At 40.7% G+C, this 22,500-nt stretch overlaps 1 protein-coding gene across 1 annotated transcript in view; it reads right to left on the reverse strand.

The window, feature by feature from the left end:
- pcdh9 (protocadherin 9) overlaps positions 1-21,598 on the reverse strand; it is a gene marked incomplete at its 3' end in the record, with an annotated part of 233,267 nt that extends 211,669 nt beyond the window's left edge. The window contains exons 1-2 of the mRNA XM_080439051.1: positions 21,480-21,598; positions 17,596-20,734 (exon numbers count right to left, since the gene is read on the reverse strand). Coding sequence (XP_080295177.1) covers positions 17,596-20,631 — 3,036 coding nt within the window. The 5' untranslated portion in view covers positions 20,632-20,734; positions 21,480-21,598. The remainder of the gene's footprint in view (positions 1-17,595; positions 20,735-21,479) is intronic.
- Between the last annotated feature and the right edge of the window lie 902 nt (positions 21,599-22,500).

The following is a 22,500-nucleotide window of genomic DNA, read 5'->3' on the forward strand; positions in this document are numbered from 1 at the left end:
TGTGTCATTCAGTTCCTTGTTCTGGGGTTGGCATGCTCTAGCAGTCAACTATAAACTTTGCTGTACTGAACATATAGGACATGAGTGTTTTGCTTCTTACCCCTGAATTTTAATGGAGAGATTAACCTTTTGCTTCCACTTAAGCCTTTACAAATCCAATCTGGCAACGGAAGTCTGTTGGTGTTTATATTATAGGGAAGGTAAATGTAATTGTATATACAAATGCAATTCAAAGTGCTTTACATAATGAATAAAGATTGTTTTATTTGTATTTTGTATTTGTTTAAGATAGAGGCATAAAATTGCATTTAATTATATTAAAAGAATGGAAGGTCATAATGCAATTTTAAGTATGTAGACATTTTTATATAGTACAAGTTAGGGCTTTCACGACTAGAGATTTTTACTGGTCGACTAATTTGACCCAGTGGTAGTCGACTAGTCGAAATGTACCTAAAAACATTTTTAAAATATGCCATTGTTCTAATGCCATCCTACTACTATATTACTATTTTTATTATCCTCCTGGCTTATTTTTAGGCCGTTTTAAGGGAGGCGCTTCTGCCATAGCACCACAGCACCACAGCAGCGTCTCCAAGGATCCTCAAAAAGGGGTCAATAATAGGCTATTATTGGGCATACTTTTGATAAAAATAAAGGCTGGAGGATAATAATAATAGTAATGGGCCATAAATGGGTTTTTTTCAACTATTCGACTAGTACCAACAAGGTCGACTAATGGTTATACTAGTCGACTAGCCCTAGTACAAGTAGGCCTATTTATCCTGGACTTAAAAGTAGTCAGAATTGGGTCACACTACATACACTGGGCAAAAACTGCTACTGAAAGTGTCTAAGCGGAAGTACAGGAACTATCAGCCAAGGAAGTTGCGTTGATTGAGTGTTCATAATGACAAAAGCAAGTCCGAGATGAATTTTGGCCCTAAACCATTGTGCTGATTTAAAGAGGAGCTACAGTATTTTAAAGTCAATTTGATGAGTCACTGGAAGCCTGTGCAGAGATCTGAGAATTGGTGTAATGAGTTCAGCTTTCATAGTCTCTTAGAACTATAGCAGCTGCATTCTGAATGAGCTGTAGCTGTCTGAGAGTTATTTTAGACAAAGAAGACCATTGTAGTTGTCTAACCTACTGAAGAATAGAAACATTTTTTATATCTTGTTTGGGCATTCTTGCTATATTACACAAGATTTCAGGCTTGGCTCTTAGCCTTTCAAAGACAGGGAGTCAAGGTGAGCACTAACTTTCAGTCTTTCTTCCTTAGCACCAAAGACAATTGCTGTTTTTTCATTGTTGACTTTTTCTTTCCCCCACACATCCAATCATTGACTTGTTCAATGCACTGACACAACATATTTAACACTAACCGTGGCCAGAGTCACTCTGTGAAAGAGCTATGTAAACCTTTGTGTCATCCATGAAATTATGGTGAGAGATTTTGCTATTATCAAAAATTTGTCAGGAACATAACATTTTCAAATAGTTCAACTAGCCGATCTACATCGACACGTTGTGAGCTTTTTGTGTGGGCTTTTTGAACTATTTGAAAATGTTTTTCTAAATAGTAAAAAATGGCAAAGAAGTTTAGGGATAATGGGTAAGGCGCCGCCCAGAATAGGGCCGGAAGTGTTGAATAGAAGTGTTGTGAGGACTGAACCTTGAGGAACTCCGCAAGTCATGTTATTTACTGTATTTGCTTGGATACGTAATTTGCCAATGATGACAAAATAGTCCTGGGCTTTTAGATCAAACTTGAACCAATTTAGGACCATGCCAGAAAATACAATACAGTTGTCCAGTCTGTCTAGCAGTATTGTATGGTTGACAGGTATTGAATGTAGCTCTAAGATCCAGTTACACCAGCATTGCATTCTTTTTCCCTTTTTTTTTTTTTACCAGAATCAGACAACAACAAATGTTGTTTAGAAGCTTAATGAGAACAGTCTCTGTGCTGTGAGGTGGCTGGAATCCAGGTTGGAATACAGCTTGCGGCATGTTATCATAGCTCCCCATGGACCCCAGGCTACAGGTTTTCCATGGAACACGCCAGTGGACAGCTTTTAATATTATACTATTATTATACCTACTATTATTGTTGTCATTATAGTTGTTACTATTGTTGATTCTCTCTCTCTCTCTCTCTCTCTCTCTCTCTCTCTCTCTCTCTCTCCTCTCTCTCTCTCTCTCTCTCTCTCTCTCTCTCCTCTCTCTCTCTCTCTCTCTCTCTCTCTCTCTCTCTCTCTCTCTCTCTCTCTCTCTCTCTCTCTCTCTCTCTCTCTCTCTCTCTCTCTCTCTCTCAGGGTCAAGCCCCCCCCCCCCCCCAACCCACCCTAGAGCCTGAATAAGTCTTGTTGTGACTCATCTCTGTCTTGCATACATTTAGTATACCGGCCAGACCTCCTCAGACCTTCTCCCGCTATTGAAGAAGTACTGTCCATGCATGACAACTGTTACCACCCGGTTGTCATGTGCATCTATCTCCTCTACAGCCACTGGGTCCCTGACAGCTGAATGTCATGAGTGAAAACAACTACAAAGCGCGCACACAAAAAAAGAAGTTTACTGGGCAAGGACTTGCAGCAGGAAATAGAAAATAAATCTGGGTGCATATTTCCATTATCAGGGCATGTTATTGTCAGGAAAGGAGAATGCGGAGGGAGGGAGAGAGGAGACCGGGCTGGGTCTCCGTATGTGTACTGGGAGATAGGGGGAAACCAATTTCCACTGCCTTCCCTCCTCCCTAGCACATCACCTGATCCAGCCCTTGGTAAATCTGCACAGCAGAAATCATTCCATCTAAATAAGCTAGCCAAATGTTTTACACCTCTGCATATTATTGAGTGGCGATAAGGTGCTCGTTCACCATTCTATGCAATGCGCCTGTCTTTTCCCTTTTTTTTTTTTTACTCTTCTCTTTGGCCATAACAAAGATGAGCAGGGCTACAGGATTCTTCTGAGCCTGCAAGGACTGCAGAGATAGAAAGTGCAGAAATAAGGAGGCAGGAGTATTTTCAAGCCCTGCCATCTCTTATACCCTTGACGATAAAACAACAGACACGCCATATTTTATGTTTGCGTTAAATATTCCCATGTGCGTCACCCTATGACAGCTTATTTTCTGGCAGATTTATCACAACCCTTATCTGCTCAACTCTCTGCAACACCCAGACAAAGGCGCAAGGCACAAAGCTAACGGTAGCGCGCTTATGCCTGAGGCATAAAACAAAGCATACAATCAATACAAATCTGCAGTCTATACATTGAACAGTGGCAGGATGACACCCGTCCCTCCAGAACCCATACATCACAGCTTCTCATCTAATTAGCTCCCTGAAGACCATTATATGTCTGCTAATTCACTCATACCACTTTTCTGTGCTCTCTGCCCGCGAAAATCACAGGCTCACAGAGCTCGCTGTTGTTCTCTTTCTTGTCATTAATGTCTTTAAACGCGACACAGATTTCAACCTATCATTTTTCTTAAATCCAATAAATGACTGTTCTAATGTCTTTACAACGGTGGTATTATTATTAAAGAGCAAGTCCACTCCTACACAAATCCCTACTTCTGAAATCTTGTTAAGAAATATCAGGCAATAGCCAACTTTCCGGAGAGACCAATTTGCAACCAGGCCCTGTAGCAGTTAAGGACTTACATACAGTATATGCTGTGGTGTACTTCATTTGCAGCTAACGGTGACGCATTAAATGAAATGCAGTACATTTGTGTGCAGATCTACAAATTAACATTATAATAGTCCAACAGGCGAGCCTCCCATCCATGGCCAATTTAGCCGAATCTATAAATGGAACATCAGAAATAAAATATATTACTGTACCTACAATACAACATTATATTTTAACACATTAAAACCCGGGAAAGCATCTGTGTCGTTTTAGATTTTTGCGTTGCTCACAGTGCGTCACTTTGGGACACGCTGCAAGCTTGTACATCTGCTATTTTTGAACATTTTTGAAAAGATCTTGACATTTTGAGAACTACCGATTTAGAAGGCATTTGTAGCATAGGCCTCAGGTCTTAATGGGTTAACGCAATAATTCTCCCCTAAACAATGTATACTGTAGTATTGGATAATTAAGCATGTGGTTAAATGTTAATCTCCTGGGTGCCCTGGTGGCTCGGCCGCCGGTTATATTGACCACAAAACCCCTTACATCTAAACTTCATTTCGTGGCTCGGGATCATGTACAGTATTTCAGATCATCCCTCCTCCTGTCTGCCCTTACTGTCCTGACACACTTCACTTCCCTGTCCAAATAAAAAGCTCAATGTCCTTAACTCTTTGACTGCCAGAGTATTTTCATAAAGTACTCCCCCAGTGCCAGCGATTTTCGTGTTTTTTTGTTTTGTTATTTTGTTATTTAATTTTCATATAGTTTGTCTAGCTGCGGTTTTGAACACATACGATGGTTCCACCAGCAGAGAGCAGCAAATAGACACCTTCATCAGCTCGCTGACTCGCTGCCCCCCCCAAACAGAGTCAAACAGTCAAATACGTCAAACCGGATGTGACGTGTTCTCAGATTCTCTGATCGGCCAAAATTACGATGTGATACACGACGGCGATGACTGTTCGTCACCCAGACTATAGATTATAGAAGTGGACCTCTCCGTCGTTTTTTATACCGTGTGAAAAACCGTGTGTTTCCCTATTCTGGCCAAAAATGACCGGGGAAAAAAAAGAAAACCGGAAACGGAATCTGCGTCATGAAACCGGATGCCGGTGTGGGTGAAGTAAGTGGAACTCGAAACCTAGAATGAAAAATAAGCAGAATAGCGCGATCAGAGATTAAACAATGAACGCACGTCTAACGCGTCGACGGCCAACTGGACAAACTAGCAATTGACGCGTTATCGAGTCAACCGCAGTCAAAGAGTAAAAAATTCAAATAAAATCATATTTAAACCTTTTATTGTTGTTGTTGTAAAATGTGACTCTGTGACATTGTACAAAGTGTCTGGCAGTTTGAAAATGGTATGGCTAAAAGTTATTCCAAACGAACACCCTTACATCCATCCATCCATCCATCCATCCAACACAGCAAAAATTGGGGATAGGAAGAAAAAAAAGGCCTCAGCATCCTCAGGCTCTAGTGGTGATAACATCTGTACAATCAAAAGATCATCTACATGCATTTACATACAATCACATGCTGGGGTTTCTCCTCCAAGTTATTATTACTGCTGTCTGTAGAGGATCTGGTTAGAGAAGAAATAATAGCTTTCTCTGACATGAGAATCAGAAATATTTCCATCATATACTGTAATTGGACTCATTGGTGTTCCTTTCATCAAATATGACTAGTTACGCTGTGAATGAAGAGCTACACTGGGAGCAAAGTCTGTCTGTGATCTCCGACATAATATGGCAGCTTGCTTACAGTACGTTATTAGAGGAGACCAATTTAGAAGGCTCAAACAGTTGTGTCCTGTCCAAGCATGTGACTGTTCCGAGTTTCATTCAATGGAAAGACACAGGGTGAAATTACTACTTCGGTGATGTTTCCAATGATAACGGATTTTTCAAGAAGTAACTACTACAGTTGATAAAATGGAGGCTATGGAAATGTTGCATTTCACCTAAGTCTAAATGTTTTGCAACGACAAAACTAAATAATTGTGTCTATAGTGTGACTAAGGCAAACATGCAGCACTTGAACCGTAGCATCCCTACAGTATATTCTCGGGGCGAACAAAAGAGATTTTGTGTAGAGGGGAAAAAGGAGGAGGCCAAGTATAGACCCCAGGGGGACTCCGGTCAGCTAAGTTTATAGGGTTTAAGTGGTTAAAGCGAACCATTTTAATGTTCATACGTTCATCACTTACTTAAAAGGTAATAAAACAAATGTGCTTTTGATCAGTATTATTAGGATATACCGGCACTCCTATTATCGTATTTGGCAGCAACATTGTCTTTGGGATTGTTATGCTACTACTTTACAAGTGGTCCCTAAAGAATGGTTTCACATGTTCATAAACATCTATTCAGAATCTGTTTTTCCCTAACAAAAAAAAGAAAAAAAACTTTTTGGCATTGCTGATAGAAAGCTGATAGTTAGTCTTTAAGCAAAACATAATATGTTTAACTAGAGTTTATCCTGATCTTCATACAAAGATGGCATTTTTTTCATGCCGTTTAGTCATTTACCTCATCCAGAAATGTTTTATGCTTTACGTATATTTTTCTTTTGGCATGTTAATGTCAGTCTTCGTTTGTAAATATGTGTAAATGTAAATCTTTATTTAGATAAATTATGATAGTGGCAACACCAGGTCAACACCAAAAGTTTAAAGTATTGCTGATTATACATTATTTTAGCATTCAAACCTGAGAATATCTATCATTGCCTGCAGAAGAATAAATTCTGTGCAACTGCAGAAAATCTATATCTTGCCACAGTAACTCAATAATACCACTGTCAAAGGTTTGTGCCATCTGGAATCATTGGATCTTGCATCAATTGCACAAAATTTGGAAGCTTGGCCACACTGGATTGGGGAGGCGGTGACAGCATAACCTGTTAAAACTGCCCAGCGGCGCTTTCAGCCCTTCCTTTTTATGAAAGGACAGGCAACATTATTATACTTCAGGTCAGAAGTCAGATTTAAAATTCTGGTTGGTAAGAGCATGCAGCTTTTTTTAACCGATTCAATCCGGGAACGCATCCGTGTCATTTTAGATTTGAGCTATAACCATTATTGTACACTTTAGCTGTTCAAAAATAGCAGATCTACAAGCTTGTAGCACGGCACCTTGTAGATCTGATTTTTCTTTTTTAAATCTTGAACATTTGTGCAAATCTTTTAATAGATATATTTTTTTGAAACATTTTTAACTCAAATCTTTGCTTCCGGAGGTCCCTGGAACAAAATGTTTTACAAATGTTCGCTTAAAAAAAATATATATATTTTCAAAGATTTGCACACATTTTCACGATTTTTCAAAAATATCAGATCTACAAGCTCTGAGGGCCGCGCTATGACCTTGTATATATCTGCTGTTTTTGAATAGCCAAAAGGATCTTAAAATGACACAGATGCGTTACCGGACTGAATGGGTTAAAGTATAACCATATAGATGAGGTCAACCTTTAAAGCCTATATTTATTTATTTATCCTCTTTTTCCCCCTCTTCCTCGCACAAATGCAGACTAAGCTCTGCTTCAAGCTTTCAAATGGAGGGGACAGATTAAGCAGAGTTAGGCCTACTTTCCACAAATATGCTGGTGTGGCACTTTGGTTTCCACCCTCGTCCGTTTCTCTGTCTTTCTATTAAACAATTATGAGGTTCATCCATATTGCTTTAACCATATTGCTTTAACCATGTTAAAGCAATAATGGTTCACGTTTTTCACTTGGCGAAAATAGATAATCTACAAGCTCATAATGCATTGCAATGAGACACGTTGAGCTTGTGGATCAGATATTTTCATTATTTTTTTGAAAATGTGTGAAAACGCCATTTTCTGAAAAGATTCACATATAATGACATGCCCAAATAGGGACGGCAGGTTTAATGTGGTGGGTTATACCAGAAGACTGAATTCATGAGTATCAGTAGATAAGGTCACTGCCACCTTGTTATAACCATGCTAACCACATTTGTATTAATCTGTTTTCCTTAATTTACTAAGCTGAACAAGCCCACGAGGGAAAAAAAGTACTTGGTTTACAGAAATTGGTCGAGCATGTTGATGTTATGATGATGGTTATTATGGGGAACATGATGTGGGGTTAGTTTTAGTCTTCATTCTGAGGCTGCATATCATCGCTGTCCGGCAAAAAACCTTGTATCTCCATATTAAATATCATATAAACGGACACCTTATTTGATACCATTGTATGACAATGTCATGCAAAAGTAGCGAGAATATCAGATCAATTCTATCATATCTATCAATATGTTACTGTATTGACAGATGTCCATACCAATAGGCATATCCACACAGAGAAGCATTGTTGTCTTGGACAATAATGCCTGGTGGTCATTTCCAATAAAGGATTGAGTCTCATTTGAAAAGCTCTTTGTTCAACACAACAGGAGGGTTTGTGATTCCGTTAATAACCACATGAACCCTAGTATCCATATGCTGGGTGAACTTTCAGCGAAAATAGCAGATCTACAATGTCACAATGTTCTGCATTGTTATGAGACGCATTGTGAGCTTGTAGATTGACTATGTTCGGCAAAGAGACTTGGTGTAGAGGGAAAAATGAGCGGACCAATAGAGGCCTGGGGGACCCCGGCCAAATAAGTATATTGTATATTATTGTATGATATATTAAGTGGTTTTAAAAATGCTACAATCAGGCAAGACACCTGCCTGTAAAACACCATTTGGATTTTCTGAAAAAGCACGGTTAACAACCAAATCACTCTGGATGCATGACAAAATGCTGCAAGTAAGAACAAGAAAGAAATAATCGCTTTGAAACATTTATTATGAAATTATAAAGATATAATAGCACTGTTCAAAAAGGCTTTATATAAAACAGAAGAACATGGGTTGCAGGATACCGAATAATTGGGGGGAGAATATACTTCAGATGTAATTATAGTACACCCAGCAATAAAGAGAGAGGGGAAAAAAGGAAAAATTCAGGGGGAAATAAATAAATAAAACAAAGCAAAAAATAAATAAAAGAACAAGTCCATTACAGTATAACACAGCACATTAGGCAAGATTACCAGGAGTTCCATTTACATGAAGCAGCTTGTATATACAATAAAAATGTACATTGGTGTGGCTTACAGAGTGTCAGTGAGCTATGGGGCCCAGTCAATGGCAGTCACATTTCAAGTCAAGTGTGCCTCTTTGCTTAAAGGAGATGGGGGGGAGGGGTGGCGGGATGGAGGGCTTTGGCTGGCAGTGCCGTTATCACGACTATTAGTCTAGACACTGCCACACGCTAGTGACAGAGCAGCGGCCTGTCGTCGCTCGACGTAACAGCCCCATGACGAGGATGTGTCTCCCTCCGGGACTGTCATGTCAGGACAGACAGGGCCACTCTGCCCATCTTTTAACCCCCCCCCCCACCACTCCCCACAATTTCCTTTTAGAAGAGTCTAATGATTAAGGGAGAGAGGACAGCAACAGAGAGAAAGTGGGGCTATGTGTTGCACACAAAGCACCCTAATATGTCACGAGTAATCAGGACACAAAGGGTGAACACACCCTCTGTGATCTAACCCTGCATGTAACGGCACTGACCCCAATAAAACATAGGCGAAAGAAGGGTTGGAGAAAGGGAAGGACAAGAGTGGGTGGAGGAGAGGAGGAGTGAGGTATGGAGAGGAGGAGTGGGGTTGGTAGAGTAGGGGGATTGTTCAAACAATGTCGTAGCATCATAACGTGTAAATCTGAATTTTTCTTACAGACAAGTGAACGGACAAGAAACATTTTCTTCCACCTTTCTACTCCAGTGTCTTTCATTTAAACATGTTATAGTTAAACAATTACAACCCAAATGGATTGGTATTGAACATAAGTGCTGCAGTTCATCTTTTATTTTTTTCCTTGACATGCAGTGTTAAAAGAATATGAAGCGATATTTGTTGGTTAGTATGTCAACTTGATTGATTGCCGTAGAAACATGGGAAATGTGTTTGGTCAATTAGTTACAAACATGGAGATGAATTAAGTTGTGGCAGTCTCACAAAAGCAACAATGACTTAAAATGTTTTGTGCATGCAAAACATTTATTTCACAAAGCAATCCCTTGGAGATCAGTCATCAATCAATTTGCTTTGTGAAATAGCGTAGATGGATGATGCTGACTTTTCAGATGAATGGGCTGCCATCCCAAAAGTGATGGACAAAACAGAACCAAAATAACTCACACATGCACACGAGCACACATACATTTTGCTATGTGAAGTATAATGAAATTTGATTGCATTGGAAAAAATAAGTTCAAAACTCACTGATGAAGGTAGTGACACATTTGTATGGAAACAAATCATGATGGCAGTAAAGTAATTCAAAGACAAATATTTAATTCCTGGTAATTTGCCATTATCTGTGTGTGTTACAGAAATTGTGCCCCCTGGCAGTTACAGACAAAACCAAACAAAGCTAAATAAATTTCAGTAGCACTTCACTTTTCTCGAGAGGAAAAATCTAAACATAAAAATCATCTCCAGAGTTCAGCCAGTGTAACAAAAGGGAGCTTTGATTTATTTTGTTGTTTTTTCGCAGACAAAACTAGATCCCCCTCGGGGCAATAATCTACTCTGTAGTTCTAATATCCACTACCTTACTATATGGCCCACAGTCCTTTTCATTTCCTTTTTTACCCACCTAGATATGGTGGATATGACAAGGCCTTCAAATAAATGCAATATTCTCCGTAGAACAAAGTCTCCATTGATGAAGTGAAACTTCATGATTCTCTCAGAATCATCTGCTGACTGAATATGTGGTGAAGATGACCACTGGATTTGGTTAATATCTGCTTGTGTTCAATGGGAAATGTGAGATATTCACATGTTATATTATTGATGTTTTTACATGTACTGCACTCTGCTGATGACATAATTAATTACCATATACCATGTGATATACTCACAGATGGAAATGATCCATCAGTTTGCTTTGTTATAATTACATTTATCATACACAGACGCAAACAGAATTAGATTTGGCAATATGTTCTTATACTAACAGAAAACAACATGGCAACAACTTAGGTTAGATATATTTCTGCCAAATAAATCCATTCAAAGATCACAATAAATAACGACTAGCAAGATAGCAGAGATTACATTCAGAGATGGGCTAAGAATGCTGGAAAAAGCACACCTGCGTTGGAGAGGTGGTGGCTTGCAAAGAGTGCTACAGTCAAATATTGAGTGATCATTTAACTACGGGTAATTTTTTTACACACAAAGAGTTAAATGAACACTCAGGATCGTGTAGGAAGAGCAGAAGAGTAACTAGCTGCACACTTGTTAGCTCAGATGCAAAAAAAATAACAATATTGATGTTTTTGCATATGAGCTGTGTGGCTGCTCTTTCATTAACAATCACTGTCCTCTCTTTCAATCTTTTCTCAGGCAGCCGAGCTTCTTGTGTCAGCACAATTTGGAAGATTTCTGCAACAGACTCATTCCCCTCAGGTGCAACATTGTCATAGTTCATTAATCTTCTCAAACTTCGCCTGCTGCCATCAGCCCCCGTACGTACTACTAATCCCCTTATTAATGTGGCAAATGAACCTGCACAAGAACGACGACTCCCCCAAGGCTCCATAATTACAATGGTCTGTACAAACTCCTGTTTGCATAGAATGTCCATTCATTAAGTATAGTGGCAAGGCAGCACCAGTTACACCATCAAATCCTGAGTGTTAATTTAACTCTGAGAGTTTACAAATGGAACCAAATTTGGTTTGATTTGTACATTCTCCGAGTTACACATCCTTACGGGTGTGTCTGGTTCCATTTGTACACTCTGTTAAATTAACACTGAGGTTTTTACTGTGTAAATTTCGGTTTCATCCACAGTCCCCCCCCCCCCCCTTTCTCTGTGCTCTTTAGAGTTCAATATACTCCACAAACTCCACTATTTAATGGGTTTCGTGTTTCTCGCGAGTGATACTGTAATTCAAGTCGCAAGTCTAATACTTTGGTCGCCGTCACAACAATAAAGTAAATGAACATGAAGAAGCAGCCTGCTTGGAGGTACTCTGTGAAAGATGAAAAAGAGAAGAAAAAGGTCTTTAGAATGAGACCGCGAATCATATGTATATTATGTCCAAAATTATTTGATCAATATTCACATTGATAATTCATAGTCAAATGATCTGTGTATAACAACTATACAACACTATAGTTGTTAACACTAACTACACAGTAGAGAGCTTTCAATACCATGTCCCTGCTAGGGTTTATCCTGGCTCAGAATGGGCCTTTGGGGGCTGACTGCTGTACATTTAATAAGCATGATCCACCCACGTTGCGACTACAGTACGTGTAATTAGTAAAGGCAATGAGCCTGTTACCTTATTTGACAGAAATGTATGAATGCAATTTCCTACTATTTGTGACCCTTGATAAACACAAATGTCTAATATGCTTGAGTAAAAGAAACTCCAAATAACATATATTTTTTTATAAATAGGGTTAGGGTTGGAAGGGGGAGGGGAGTGGTATTCAATAAACTTATCAAAGCAGCAGGTGATTGGCTAAAGTCCTAGTTATTTGTTGATAGCAAAATAACAGCTTGTCTTACTTGGGCACCAAGATTACATATTTTATTCTCAATTCTTATACTTTTGGTGCCTATCCTTTAAGGGGTGGCTAAAACCTCTTTGGGGGTGCCAGATAAATTCCTCTATGCAGGAAGGATCCTGCCATGAGGAAAGACAGTATTTGTGCTCCAGATGAACACTTCAGAGAGAGCAGTATAAGCTAACTACTCTGTAGGTGCACATGCAACCCTTTGGACTTGTTTGAAAATAACCAATTAACAGCAGCAATTAAGCCTCTTTACCCTTGAGATGCGGAGCTAATGTCAGAGTTAAGGCACTCTAGAAAGCACCGTGTCTATAAACTACCATAGCATGTGTAGCATGCATGTGAAGGAGATCAACTACACACCTAAAGATTTTGATAAACAGACAATGAACATAATTATTTTCGCATTTATTTACCAGGAAATTAATGTTAAATTGTCACCAGAAAAAGACAGGGTCTAATAATGCCCATGGCTTCACAGTGGATCTCTGACTTCTTGTGGCCAATCTATGGCGTCAGTCACCTACGACGTCAGTATGACGTCCGTCATCTCCATTATTTAGGCCAGGTTTCAGCCTGATCCATCTGCTATTGACTAAAAAAATAAAAATAAAAAGCCTGCTGGCAGTGTGCACACGAAATATGACGCTGAACAGTCCAGCAGTTTGTGAGATTAGCCCCGGACTCACAAATAGACAGACAGACAGACAGACTCAGAGACCCATTTCTAGATACTACTATGGCCAAGCCATAAAAAAAAACCATGAGCAAGAAATTACAATGTGAGGTTTAAATGGTAATAGTAGCTTCTCACTGTCAGTCACCCAGCATGTCCACACTGTAAAAAAATCTGAGTAGTCATTTAACTCAGAGTGTACACTCTCAGAATAAAAATTTAAATCAGGATTTTGCTATGCATGTACTTTAAGTGCATTTAGGCTATAACATGAGCTCTATGGGCTGATACTATTGTACATGGTTAATGCCTAGCCACCAGGCTAATACTCAGTTAGTGAACCAAAACCACGTCTCCTCTTCAAAATACTGATGGGATGTGAAGAACCTTATGGTGAAACAGCAGGGTATGCACTCTCTTTCTTAGATGTTGCTCTTGCCTTCTGAATCTAGGACAGTGTGTACATGCCTTTTTTCCTCAGTGTTGTTTACACTAATATAAGTCCCTGGAGGGTAAATAATAACTGAAAAAAAGAGAGGCAAGACAGGAATTGCTCCCATTGCTATAAGCAGAGTCTGGAGTGTCTCTATAAGGCTGATTCCAGCAGGCCTTTGGCTGCGATGACATTATTGTAGATGTCTATTTCTTCTTTTTTTTACTACCTTTCATATTCTGTTTTCTGAAGAAGCTATGAAATTGTCTTGTTCTTGCAGTTGTATTCAGACTACTTCTCTGCTGCTGCTATTATTATTATTATTATTATTAGTATTAGTATTATTATTATATTGGATTTTGTAGAGCAGTGATTATTGAGAATGTCAGATGTTAAGTCTTCATTGTCTATCGTTTTGTCAAAGTATTTTTCTTTCTCTTATTTCATTTCAAGTACAAACTATGTTAAGAGCAGTTCTGGACAGTGTTGGAAACTCGCACTCTAGGTCATGGAGGTAAATGCTAAACATAATCAATCCTTCATACAGGGCAAGCTTTGGATGCTATATAATATGTCGCAATGCGGCACCTTCCTGACCTTATTTACGACATAAAATACATAAAGTAATATTCTATCACTAAAATACTGGCAATGATATTAAATTACCACCAAAGTATGAACAAGTCATTATAACTACATTTAATGACAGTTTTCTTATACAGACAAATTTATCCATTCTTATTCTCAATGACATTACTTGAAAAGTATGCTCTAACTGCTAATACAATGAATGCCCGCTGGATCTACTTTGTAAATACGTTTAGTTTATTTGTTTTCAAACCACCTGAGGAATCTGCCATCAGATAAGCAAATAGATGTGCAGTGCACGTTTGAGGAACTGTCAACAGCTGATTACTTGTGATTGTTTTAATTGAATATGCTAAAGTAGACTTAACACAAAAGTGGACATTACATACGTAAGAAGCTGACATCAATGTTCGTTATGGCATTGATTCTCAAAGTGAGGTCTGGGTACCCCCCCAGGGGTCACTGAGGGGGTTCCAAGTAGGAACCGTTTAACCCATTAAGACCGGGAACGCACCTGTGTCACTTTAGATTTATTTGGCTATTCAAAAACTCGAGCTTGTAGATCTGCTACTATTGGGGGGAAAGAATCGTGAAAATGTGTGCAAATCTTTGAATATATATACATTTTTCACTCAAATCTTTGCTTCTGGGGGTCCTTGGAACAATTTTGAGATGGGGGGGGGGGGACACGGACAAATACATATCATTTTGGGTGGTCCTTTCCTTGACATGAAAAATGTTTGAGAACCACTATAGCAACATAAGTAGTTTTTTTTCGAAACAAAACTGTTAGGATTTAGAAGACATTTGTAGAATCCCCAGAAGCAAAGATCTGAGTTAAAAATAGCAGATCTACAAGCTCGTAGCACGGCACTAGATCTGCTATTTTTAAATAGCCCAAGTATAAGATAATGGTTAAAGTGGTTCAAATCTTTCCCAGTCTTAATGGGTTAAACACTTAAACACCGTTTTATTTTTCAAGTATTCTGAAATAGCTGACTTACAAGCTCACAACATACCACAATGTGTTGTTTATGCAAGCTTGATAGATCTGCAATGAAAACAAATGTTTTCTTAAGGGGGTCCATCCATGTTACAAAATCTTTTCAATTGGGGTTCCGTAGCCACATACATAACAATTTGGGAGTCCTTGGCATGAATATGTTTGAGAAACTACTGCCTTATGCAGTGGAGATGTCATAAGAATGTTTAAAGTCAGTGTTGAACAAATCAAACTATGGTATACTTTTGTAAAATACCTAATTTTAACACAGCTGCTGGTTCAATCTAAGCTCCATTATCTTCATGAAACATTGTCCCAGTCTTCATGGCTGTGGGACAGGGAATAGCATAAAGTTATCTTTATTGCTGTAAAGGTAGAAAAAGCAGGGATGGATGCACGACACTTATTAACTAATGGATTGTTTAAACTGCTTAGTTCTACAGTGTGGAATAGGTAGAGTGGGAGTAATGGGTGAGGTGAAGAAACAACTTGTAGTAATTTTACAATCCCCAAACTGGAGACATTTAAAGATCTTCTACACTCAAGCATACCGTTTGGAGGAACTATTGTTAACCACATAAACCCTAGAGTTCCTATTCTGGGCATGTCATGATAGGCAAACATTTGGCAAAAATAGCCAAACATTCAACGAAAATAGCAGATCTTTAAGGTTGCATTGCAAGCTTATAGATTGGCTATTTTTGCCAAAGATAAATGGTGTAGAGGGAAAATGTAGGCGACCTAGAATACACCCCCGGAGGATCACGGTCAAGAAGTATAGGGATTAAGTGGTTAAAAGACTGACAGATTCCACATTAGAAAGACCATAAAATTGACACTTTTCTATCAAAGAAATGCCTGAACTGCAGAAGCCGTTATGTACAGTATTTATACTATCAATGACAATATACAGCACACACTAGCTCTGTTTGTGTGCCGCTTTGAATCATCTGTCCGAGCTATTGATCCCAATGAATCTTGTGTTGAATTGTGGGATGACTGAGGGAATCGATGGAGTTGTGCTTACAGCATAGTGTCATATCTCATGTGTCCACCCCAGGGCTATATTCTTCCCCCACCCATTTCATTGCTGTCTGTCAGACAAAAAAACACAAAAGCACACTCACACACACTCATGCACGCGCACACACACACACACGTGGCCTGTGCCAGAAACACTAACAAACTGAATGCCTCTTTTGACTGCTACCTTTCAAGCCAAGACGTGGTAAATGCAACCTCGGACGCGCTGACCCAGAGGCATGCATCAATAAGGAGTCACATAGTGTCACCCCTGTAATGCCACTCTCTCTTCCGGATAGATCTTATCACTCACATCTCTAACTGCCATTATCAATCTACCCTGTGCAATCTCTGCATCGTTAGGCAAGAGTATTTCACCAAGAACAGCATCACAGCCTGCTCCGCTTTCTCCTCCTCCCTTGCATTTAAGAAGCCTGCTGCACGTTGGCGCAGTGCCAGGATGTGCCAGGCAGAGCAACACTGCCACCTAAAGGTATAGTACCACCCCCCGACCAACCTTAACACACTCTCTCATCTCTATCCCTCTATGCAACTCTTGCAGTCACTCCCTCTCTCTCCCTCTCCTCCTCCACGGCCCACATGCGTTCCGTTAGATTAGGACTGTGTGTTGTGTTGGGATGCATTATTAGGAGAAAAATTAATAAGGCTTTGATAAAAAAGAAGCGGTATGGATTATATTGAAATTTGAAGCTCATCATTTGCTAATCCCTTTTCAATTGGATGTGTATCAGGTTCCAGACAAGCTTCACTCCGTTCGCTAGGGTGCTTTGAGAGGAGGCATTTAATTCAAGCCTGGATGAGGTGGCAAAGTCTATAGTGACATTCAAAATTCATCACTGATGGTTGCTATAATTACTGCAGGTGTTGAGAAAATAGGTCTTATATTGCAATACACAACGAAAACAAACAAACAAATAAACAAAAAAACATGAATACACTCAAAATATTATGAAGGGAGAGGTGAAAAGTCAACTAATTTTTGAGGATATTGGAAAAAATAAATGGTATAATGATTCGCAGAGGAACCATGTTATAATTCATATTCCATACGGCTAGTAGATTAGACTGGCAATTAAATGTGTTGCAGCTACATACCAATAATAATTAAAGTGACAATTTGAGTAGATAGGCGAGAAAAAAATGTTTCTTTCACAAATGTATAGGACATTGTATCACAATGAATTGCTGGTACAATTTACCACTTAACTAACCTCTGGGTGCTCACAAAGGTTGCATGCCAACTGAATCTGACAAGGCAATTGCTCACCTACTTGCATTTTTGTTAGATTTTAACATATATCCTAAGAACAAAACATCAGTCTCTAGCTAGTCCCAAAAAAAATTAAAAGGTGTGATCTCTCAGTCCATTATCAACTGGTCAATTGTTGTTGTTTTTCTCTTTGTTTTACAGTTTGAATAATAGCAGAATTTAATGAAGTAGCATGTCTCCAACTCTCTTGGTGTTGTTTTACAGTAACTTAGAGTGAGTCCCTAATCTATACTGGCACTTCAGCACTGTGGAACAGGGCAATTATAGGCAGTACTTATAGACCAGTAAAAGTGTTCCTTTACCTGCTGTCTGGTGTGCATCGGCCCCTTTGTCTTGAAACCTCCTTGGGAGCTGCACTCTGAGGCACTGAAGTGGTCTGAGCTAGTGGACGACCTCTTGGAAAGGGTGTCGCAGCCCCCAACAAAGGTGTTATCCAATGGGAGCTCCTGAATCACGTGGTGCTTCTTCACAGAGACAGGCGTGTCAGCCTTGAGGTGAAAGGCCGACTGCGGGGATGCAGACTTGTAGTGCCGGGCCAGGTCTGGGCTGCTGGGTTTGAAGGTCGTGGTAGGTGTGGCGTTCCAGTCAAAGCGTCCAATCCCTTGCTCCTCCAGCTCGGAGGGAAGGCTGATGGTTCCGTTGATTGGCTCATGGGCGGGGTCGTCGGGTTTGCTCTCCTCGATGGTGACAAAGTTTAGCAGGGAGCTTTTCGGCGACTTCCTTTTCTTGCGTTTTTTCTTCTTATTCTGCTTGTTCTCTGTGTTGGGCGACATCCACTCAGCGCCCTGCTTCTTCCTTTGAGCGGCCTTGAACCTGGACGCATGGCGGCAGCGGAGCAGCACAGTGACAAAAATGACAATAACCACCACTAAGGCCCCGGTTACGAAGGCTATCATTATGGTTAAATAATCACCACTTTGGTAAGTCTCACTGCTTTCACCAATATTCCGGTCAATAGGCGTCTCCATAGTGCGTCGGATGAGGTCGTAAATAAACGTGGAGTTGCCCACTGTGTCATTCACATACAGAAATACCAGCACCAGAGTGTGAAGGGACTTGGGATAGCCCAGGTCACTAATATTGACTACTAATCTGTGCAAGCCTATGTCAGTCACCACTGGCTTCTCCTCCAGGGTGATATTCCCTGTGACAGGGTCAATTCTGAACAGGCCCTTGTTGTTGCCGCTCACAATAGTGTATTTCAGTTCCGCGTTCATCCCTGTATCACCGTCGACAGCAAACACCTCTGCCACCACCGACCCCGGAATAGAGGAGAGGGGCACAAGTTTGAAAGAGGTGTTGGATGGGGGATAGATGACAATGGGTGTGTTGTCGTTGACGTCAATGACATTGATGGTCACCTTGGCGGCTGATGAACACGGCGGCCTGCCACTGTCCACAGCCCTGACATCAAATGTGTATGAGCTCTGCTGCTCCCTGTCGAATGACACGTTCGACTTAATCACCCCCGAGTATGGATCCAGGATGAAATTCTCATTGTCATTCAGTATAGAAAGGGAGACAGCAGCATTCTCTCCTGTGTCTGCATCTGTCACAGTTATCACCCCCACGGTGCTGTATTTGGGAAGATTCTCAGACACAAAGAACTGAAAGTGGTTATGCGTGAACTTGGGGTTGTTGTCATTCTCGTCCAAGATGGTCACGATGACGGCAGCCTGGCTTTGCAGCGGCGGTGTCCCATTATCCCTGGCCGTGATGGTGAAAAGGAACCGATCCTGGTCCTCGCGGTCGAAAACTCGGGACGCGGTCAGGACCCCAGTTTTGCGGTCGAGATCAAAGAAGGATGCGTTCGGCCCCAGCTGATAGACTATCTCTGCATTTTTCCCACTGTCCTCATCAGTGGCACTCAGAGTGGTGAGGAACAGATCGCGTTTGTTGTTTTCCATAACAGCCAGCTCAATGACAGGCTGAGTAAAAATAGGTGGGTTGTCATTCTCATCCTCCAGCCTTACTCTAACCAAGGCGGTCTGATTTAAGCTCGGCTTTCCAGAGTCAGAGGCCACAATCTTGAAGTTGTATTCTTTGGTCCCCTCGTAATCGAGCAATGCAGATGTCTCTAATAAATACTGGTTGTCATACACAGCTTTGAGGTGGAAGGGCACGTCCTTCTCTATGAAACAAATGACCTTGCCATTGATGTCTGTGTCTTTGTCCGATACGGTGATGAGAGCTATCTTGGTATTGATAGGATCCTTCTCAGACAGGAAAACAGTGCCATTAATAGGACTGATTATATATCTCAGGTCTATGTTCGGTGGATTGTCATTTACATCAGTCACATTTATTGTAATAGTAGCTCTGGCTGGGCTGGAACTGCCATCGCTAGCTAAAACAGACAGCTTATGAATAGCAGTCTCTTCTCTATCCAGAGGCCTCTGTACAGTTATAAGGCCAGAAGTTGTATTCAATGCAAAAAGTCTCTTTGTGGCAGGCGACACCTGAGTCCCAAAGACATACCTGATCTCTGCATTTGCCCCTATGTCTGCATCTGTAGCCTGAAGCTGCACAACAGACGTGCCGATTGCAGAGTTCTCTGGTATGTGCACTTCCATCTGACTCTCTTTAAAGACTGGTTTGTTATCATTGACATCTGTTACTGTAACTTGGAGAATGGCTGTGCTGGACTTCTGTGGGCTGCCGCCATCCTCCACCTTGATCTTCATCACATACGTGTCCTTCTGCTCTCTGTCTAGGTTTTGCTGCACAATGAGCTGGGGCCACTTCTCCCCCTCAGGCGTTTCCACAATGTCTAAGCCAAAGGCACTCTGCCCATTGACAAGCTCATATTTGTGGACACTGTTGGGGCCAGTGTCTGGGTCGGTGGCAGAAGGAATAGCAAAGCGACTATTAATGAGCGTGTTCTCTGGTATAGAGATGTTGATAACGGGGGATGGGAACATGGGGGCATTGTCGTTTGTGTCCTTGACTATTATTTTGATCTTAATCAGTCTGAAATAATCATTGGGCAGGATAACCACTTCAATTTCAAATGAGCACTCACTGTCCTCAAATGAGAGACCAGGGCACAACTTCTCTCTGTCAATTCGGTTGGCCGTTGTGAATATCTCACCAGTGCTGCTGAGCACTCGGACAAGTGGGTTGTCTCCCGCTTTGGAAACCAGCCTATACACCAGATTAGCACTTGCTCCAGTGGCAGCATTTGTATGTGAAATGTTTAGGTCCTTTGGTATGTTTCCAATGAGGATGTTTTCTTGCAACTCCTCTCTGATGGGATAGATTAGCTCTTGGGCTACTGAGGGGTCTAACCAAAGGCAGGCAAGAAGGGCAGCCAACAGGTAAAAGTCTTTTAGATCCATGGCAATGCTTCAATTGTTTCCAACCTCCACAAGTCAAAAACCTATGAAATGTTGCAGTCAGTAACTCCCAGCAAATGAGGGCAGGTGTCTTCCATGGACAGACCTATCAATAGATAAGAATTAGATTTAGCATTCAGTGAGATAATTTCATCATAATACAAGAATGAATGAATGAATATATATATATATATATATATATATATATATATATATATATATATATATATATATATATATATATATATATATATATATATATATATATATATATATATACACACACACACACACACACACACACACACACACACACACACAAGTGTGCATAGTAATTTATTTTGCAAAGTCTATAATTTAAGCTGTCATTCTCATGTAAATAATCGGTTCATACAAGAGCAACAAGAAAACACTGCAGCAACCATTTAGGCGGCCATTCAAGTCTCTTGCCCCATTTCTCAATCTTCCACACATTATGGTCAATGAGAATCTTGAACGTCTCCTAACCTCTTGGCGACTGAACTTCACAGCGCCTTATATGACGGCAAGTCGGCAACCGTAGCCTACACTTAAATCACCGCAATTATTATCATTACAGCGGCAGTTTAAGCTAGTAACTAATGAATCAGTGGAATTAATTCTACCAAGCAAATAAGCCAAGTCAGTATCAATCTATCTAACCCTTTAATTCATATTTGGCAGCTAATCGTAGGCTACAATCAACGCAAATTATTATTATTTTTACCGGAGAGAAATTTGAAGTCAGCTCATAGTCTTCTCATCTCATCCCGTTTCTTCCAATAGAAATAAAAGCTTTCCGTATTATAAAGAGGAAAAAAAGAGCAAATAACCTTTTGATCAGTGTCGTTGGATCGTGGTTTAACACATGATCTCTCCCCGTGTAGTGTGTGTTCACTGTTCACAGCTTCCAACAACAGTTTTCAGTCAAAAAGCAGCGGGGCTCGCAAACTGAGCTTCAATTCAATCCCGAATATATCGCTTAATGTCGCAGAACGTTTTTTTCCCCCCGTTTAACTTCAAGAACAGACGGGGTCAGAAGAACTGCGGCTGTCAGCGTTCCTCTCCAGCAAACATAGCCGGGTGATCAGTGGCTCGAGTCGGTCCCAAATCATTGCACAGCAGCCCCCTCGTATAGGTTCCACACGTTTTTCGTCGGCTACCTGTTTAGGTGACAGTGCCGATCAACTAGACGGCGAGAGCAGCCGCTCTTCTTGTCCCATCATGTGTCAAGTGCACAGGGTTCCATACCCCTCAAAAAAAAAATCACCCGGAGGTCATATAAACAGGGTGTAAAAAAAAAATCATGAAGGTTTTAAAGTCGATCCGTTCTGTATGTATGAACGCCAACAAAGTGTGTTCAACACCGGTGGAGTGGATGCACGGTTTATCCTCCTAGAACAGAATATGTTGCACACTAACTCCGTGTGTAAGCCCATAGGGGGGGTGAGGTACACCACGCTCACGCCCCCGACCTTCGTTCATTGGACACCGTCTCTATTGCGGTGGCGTAGACACGCTGGGCAGCAACGCGATTGGTCGCTGGTAACGTCACTTAATGCAGACAGAGGAGCTGTCCACGGTTAAATGCTCCGTGAGATGCTGCAGAATACCAAAACGCTCGCCCCAAAACACAGTCGCCCCCCGGGGCAAATCCGGCGACCTCGCCTCGGAACGGTCGCCTCCTGGTATTATTCCCAGTAGTGGAAAGTAACTAAGTACATTTACTTAAGTACTGTACTTAAGTACAATTTTGAGGTATTTGTACTTTACTTGAGTATTTCCAATTTCCAATATTTTTACTTCTACTCCACTACATCTCAGAGGCAAATATTATACTTTTACTCCACTACA

Source organism: Gymnoscopelus braueri (assembly GCF_963280865.1).
Source record: "Gymnoscopelus braueri genome assembly, chromosome: 1".
In the NCBI taxonomy this organism is placed as follows: Eukaryota; Metazoa; Chordata; class Actinopteri; order Myctophiformes; family Myctophidae; genus Gymnoscopelus; species Gymnoscopelus braueri.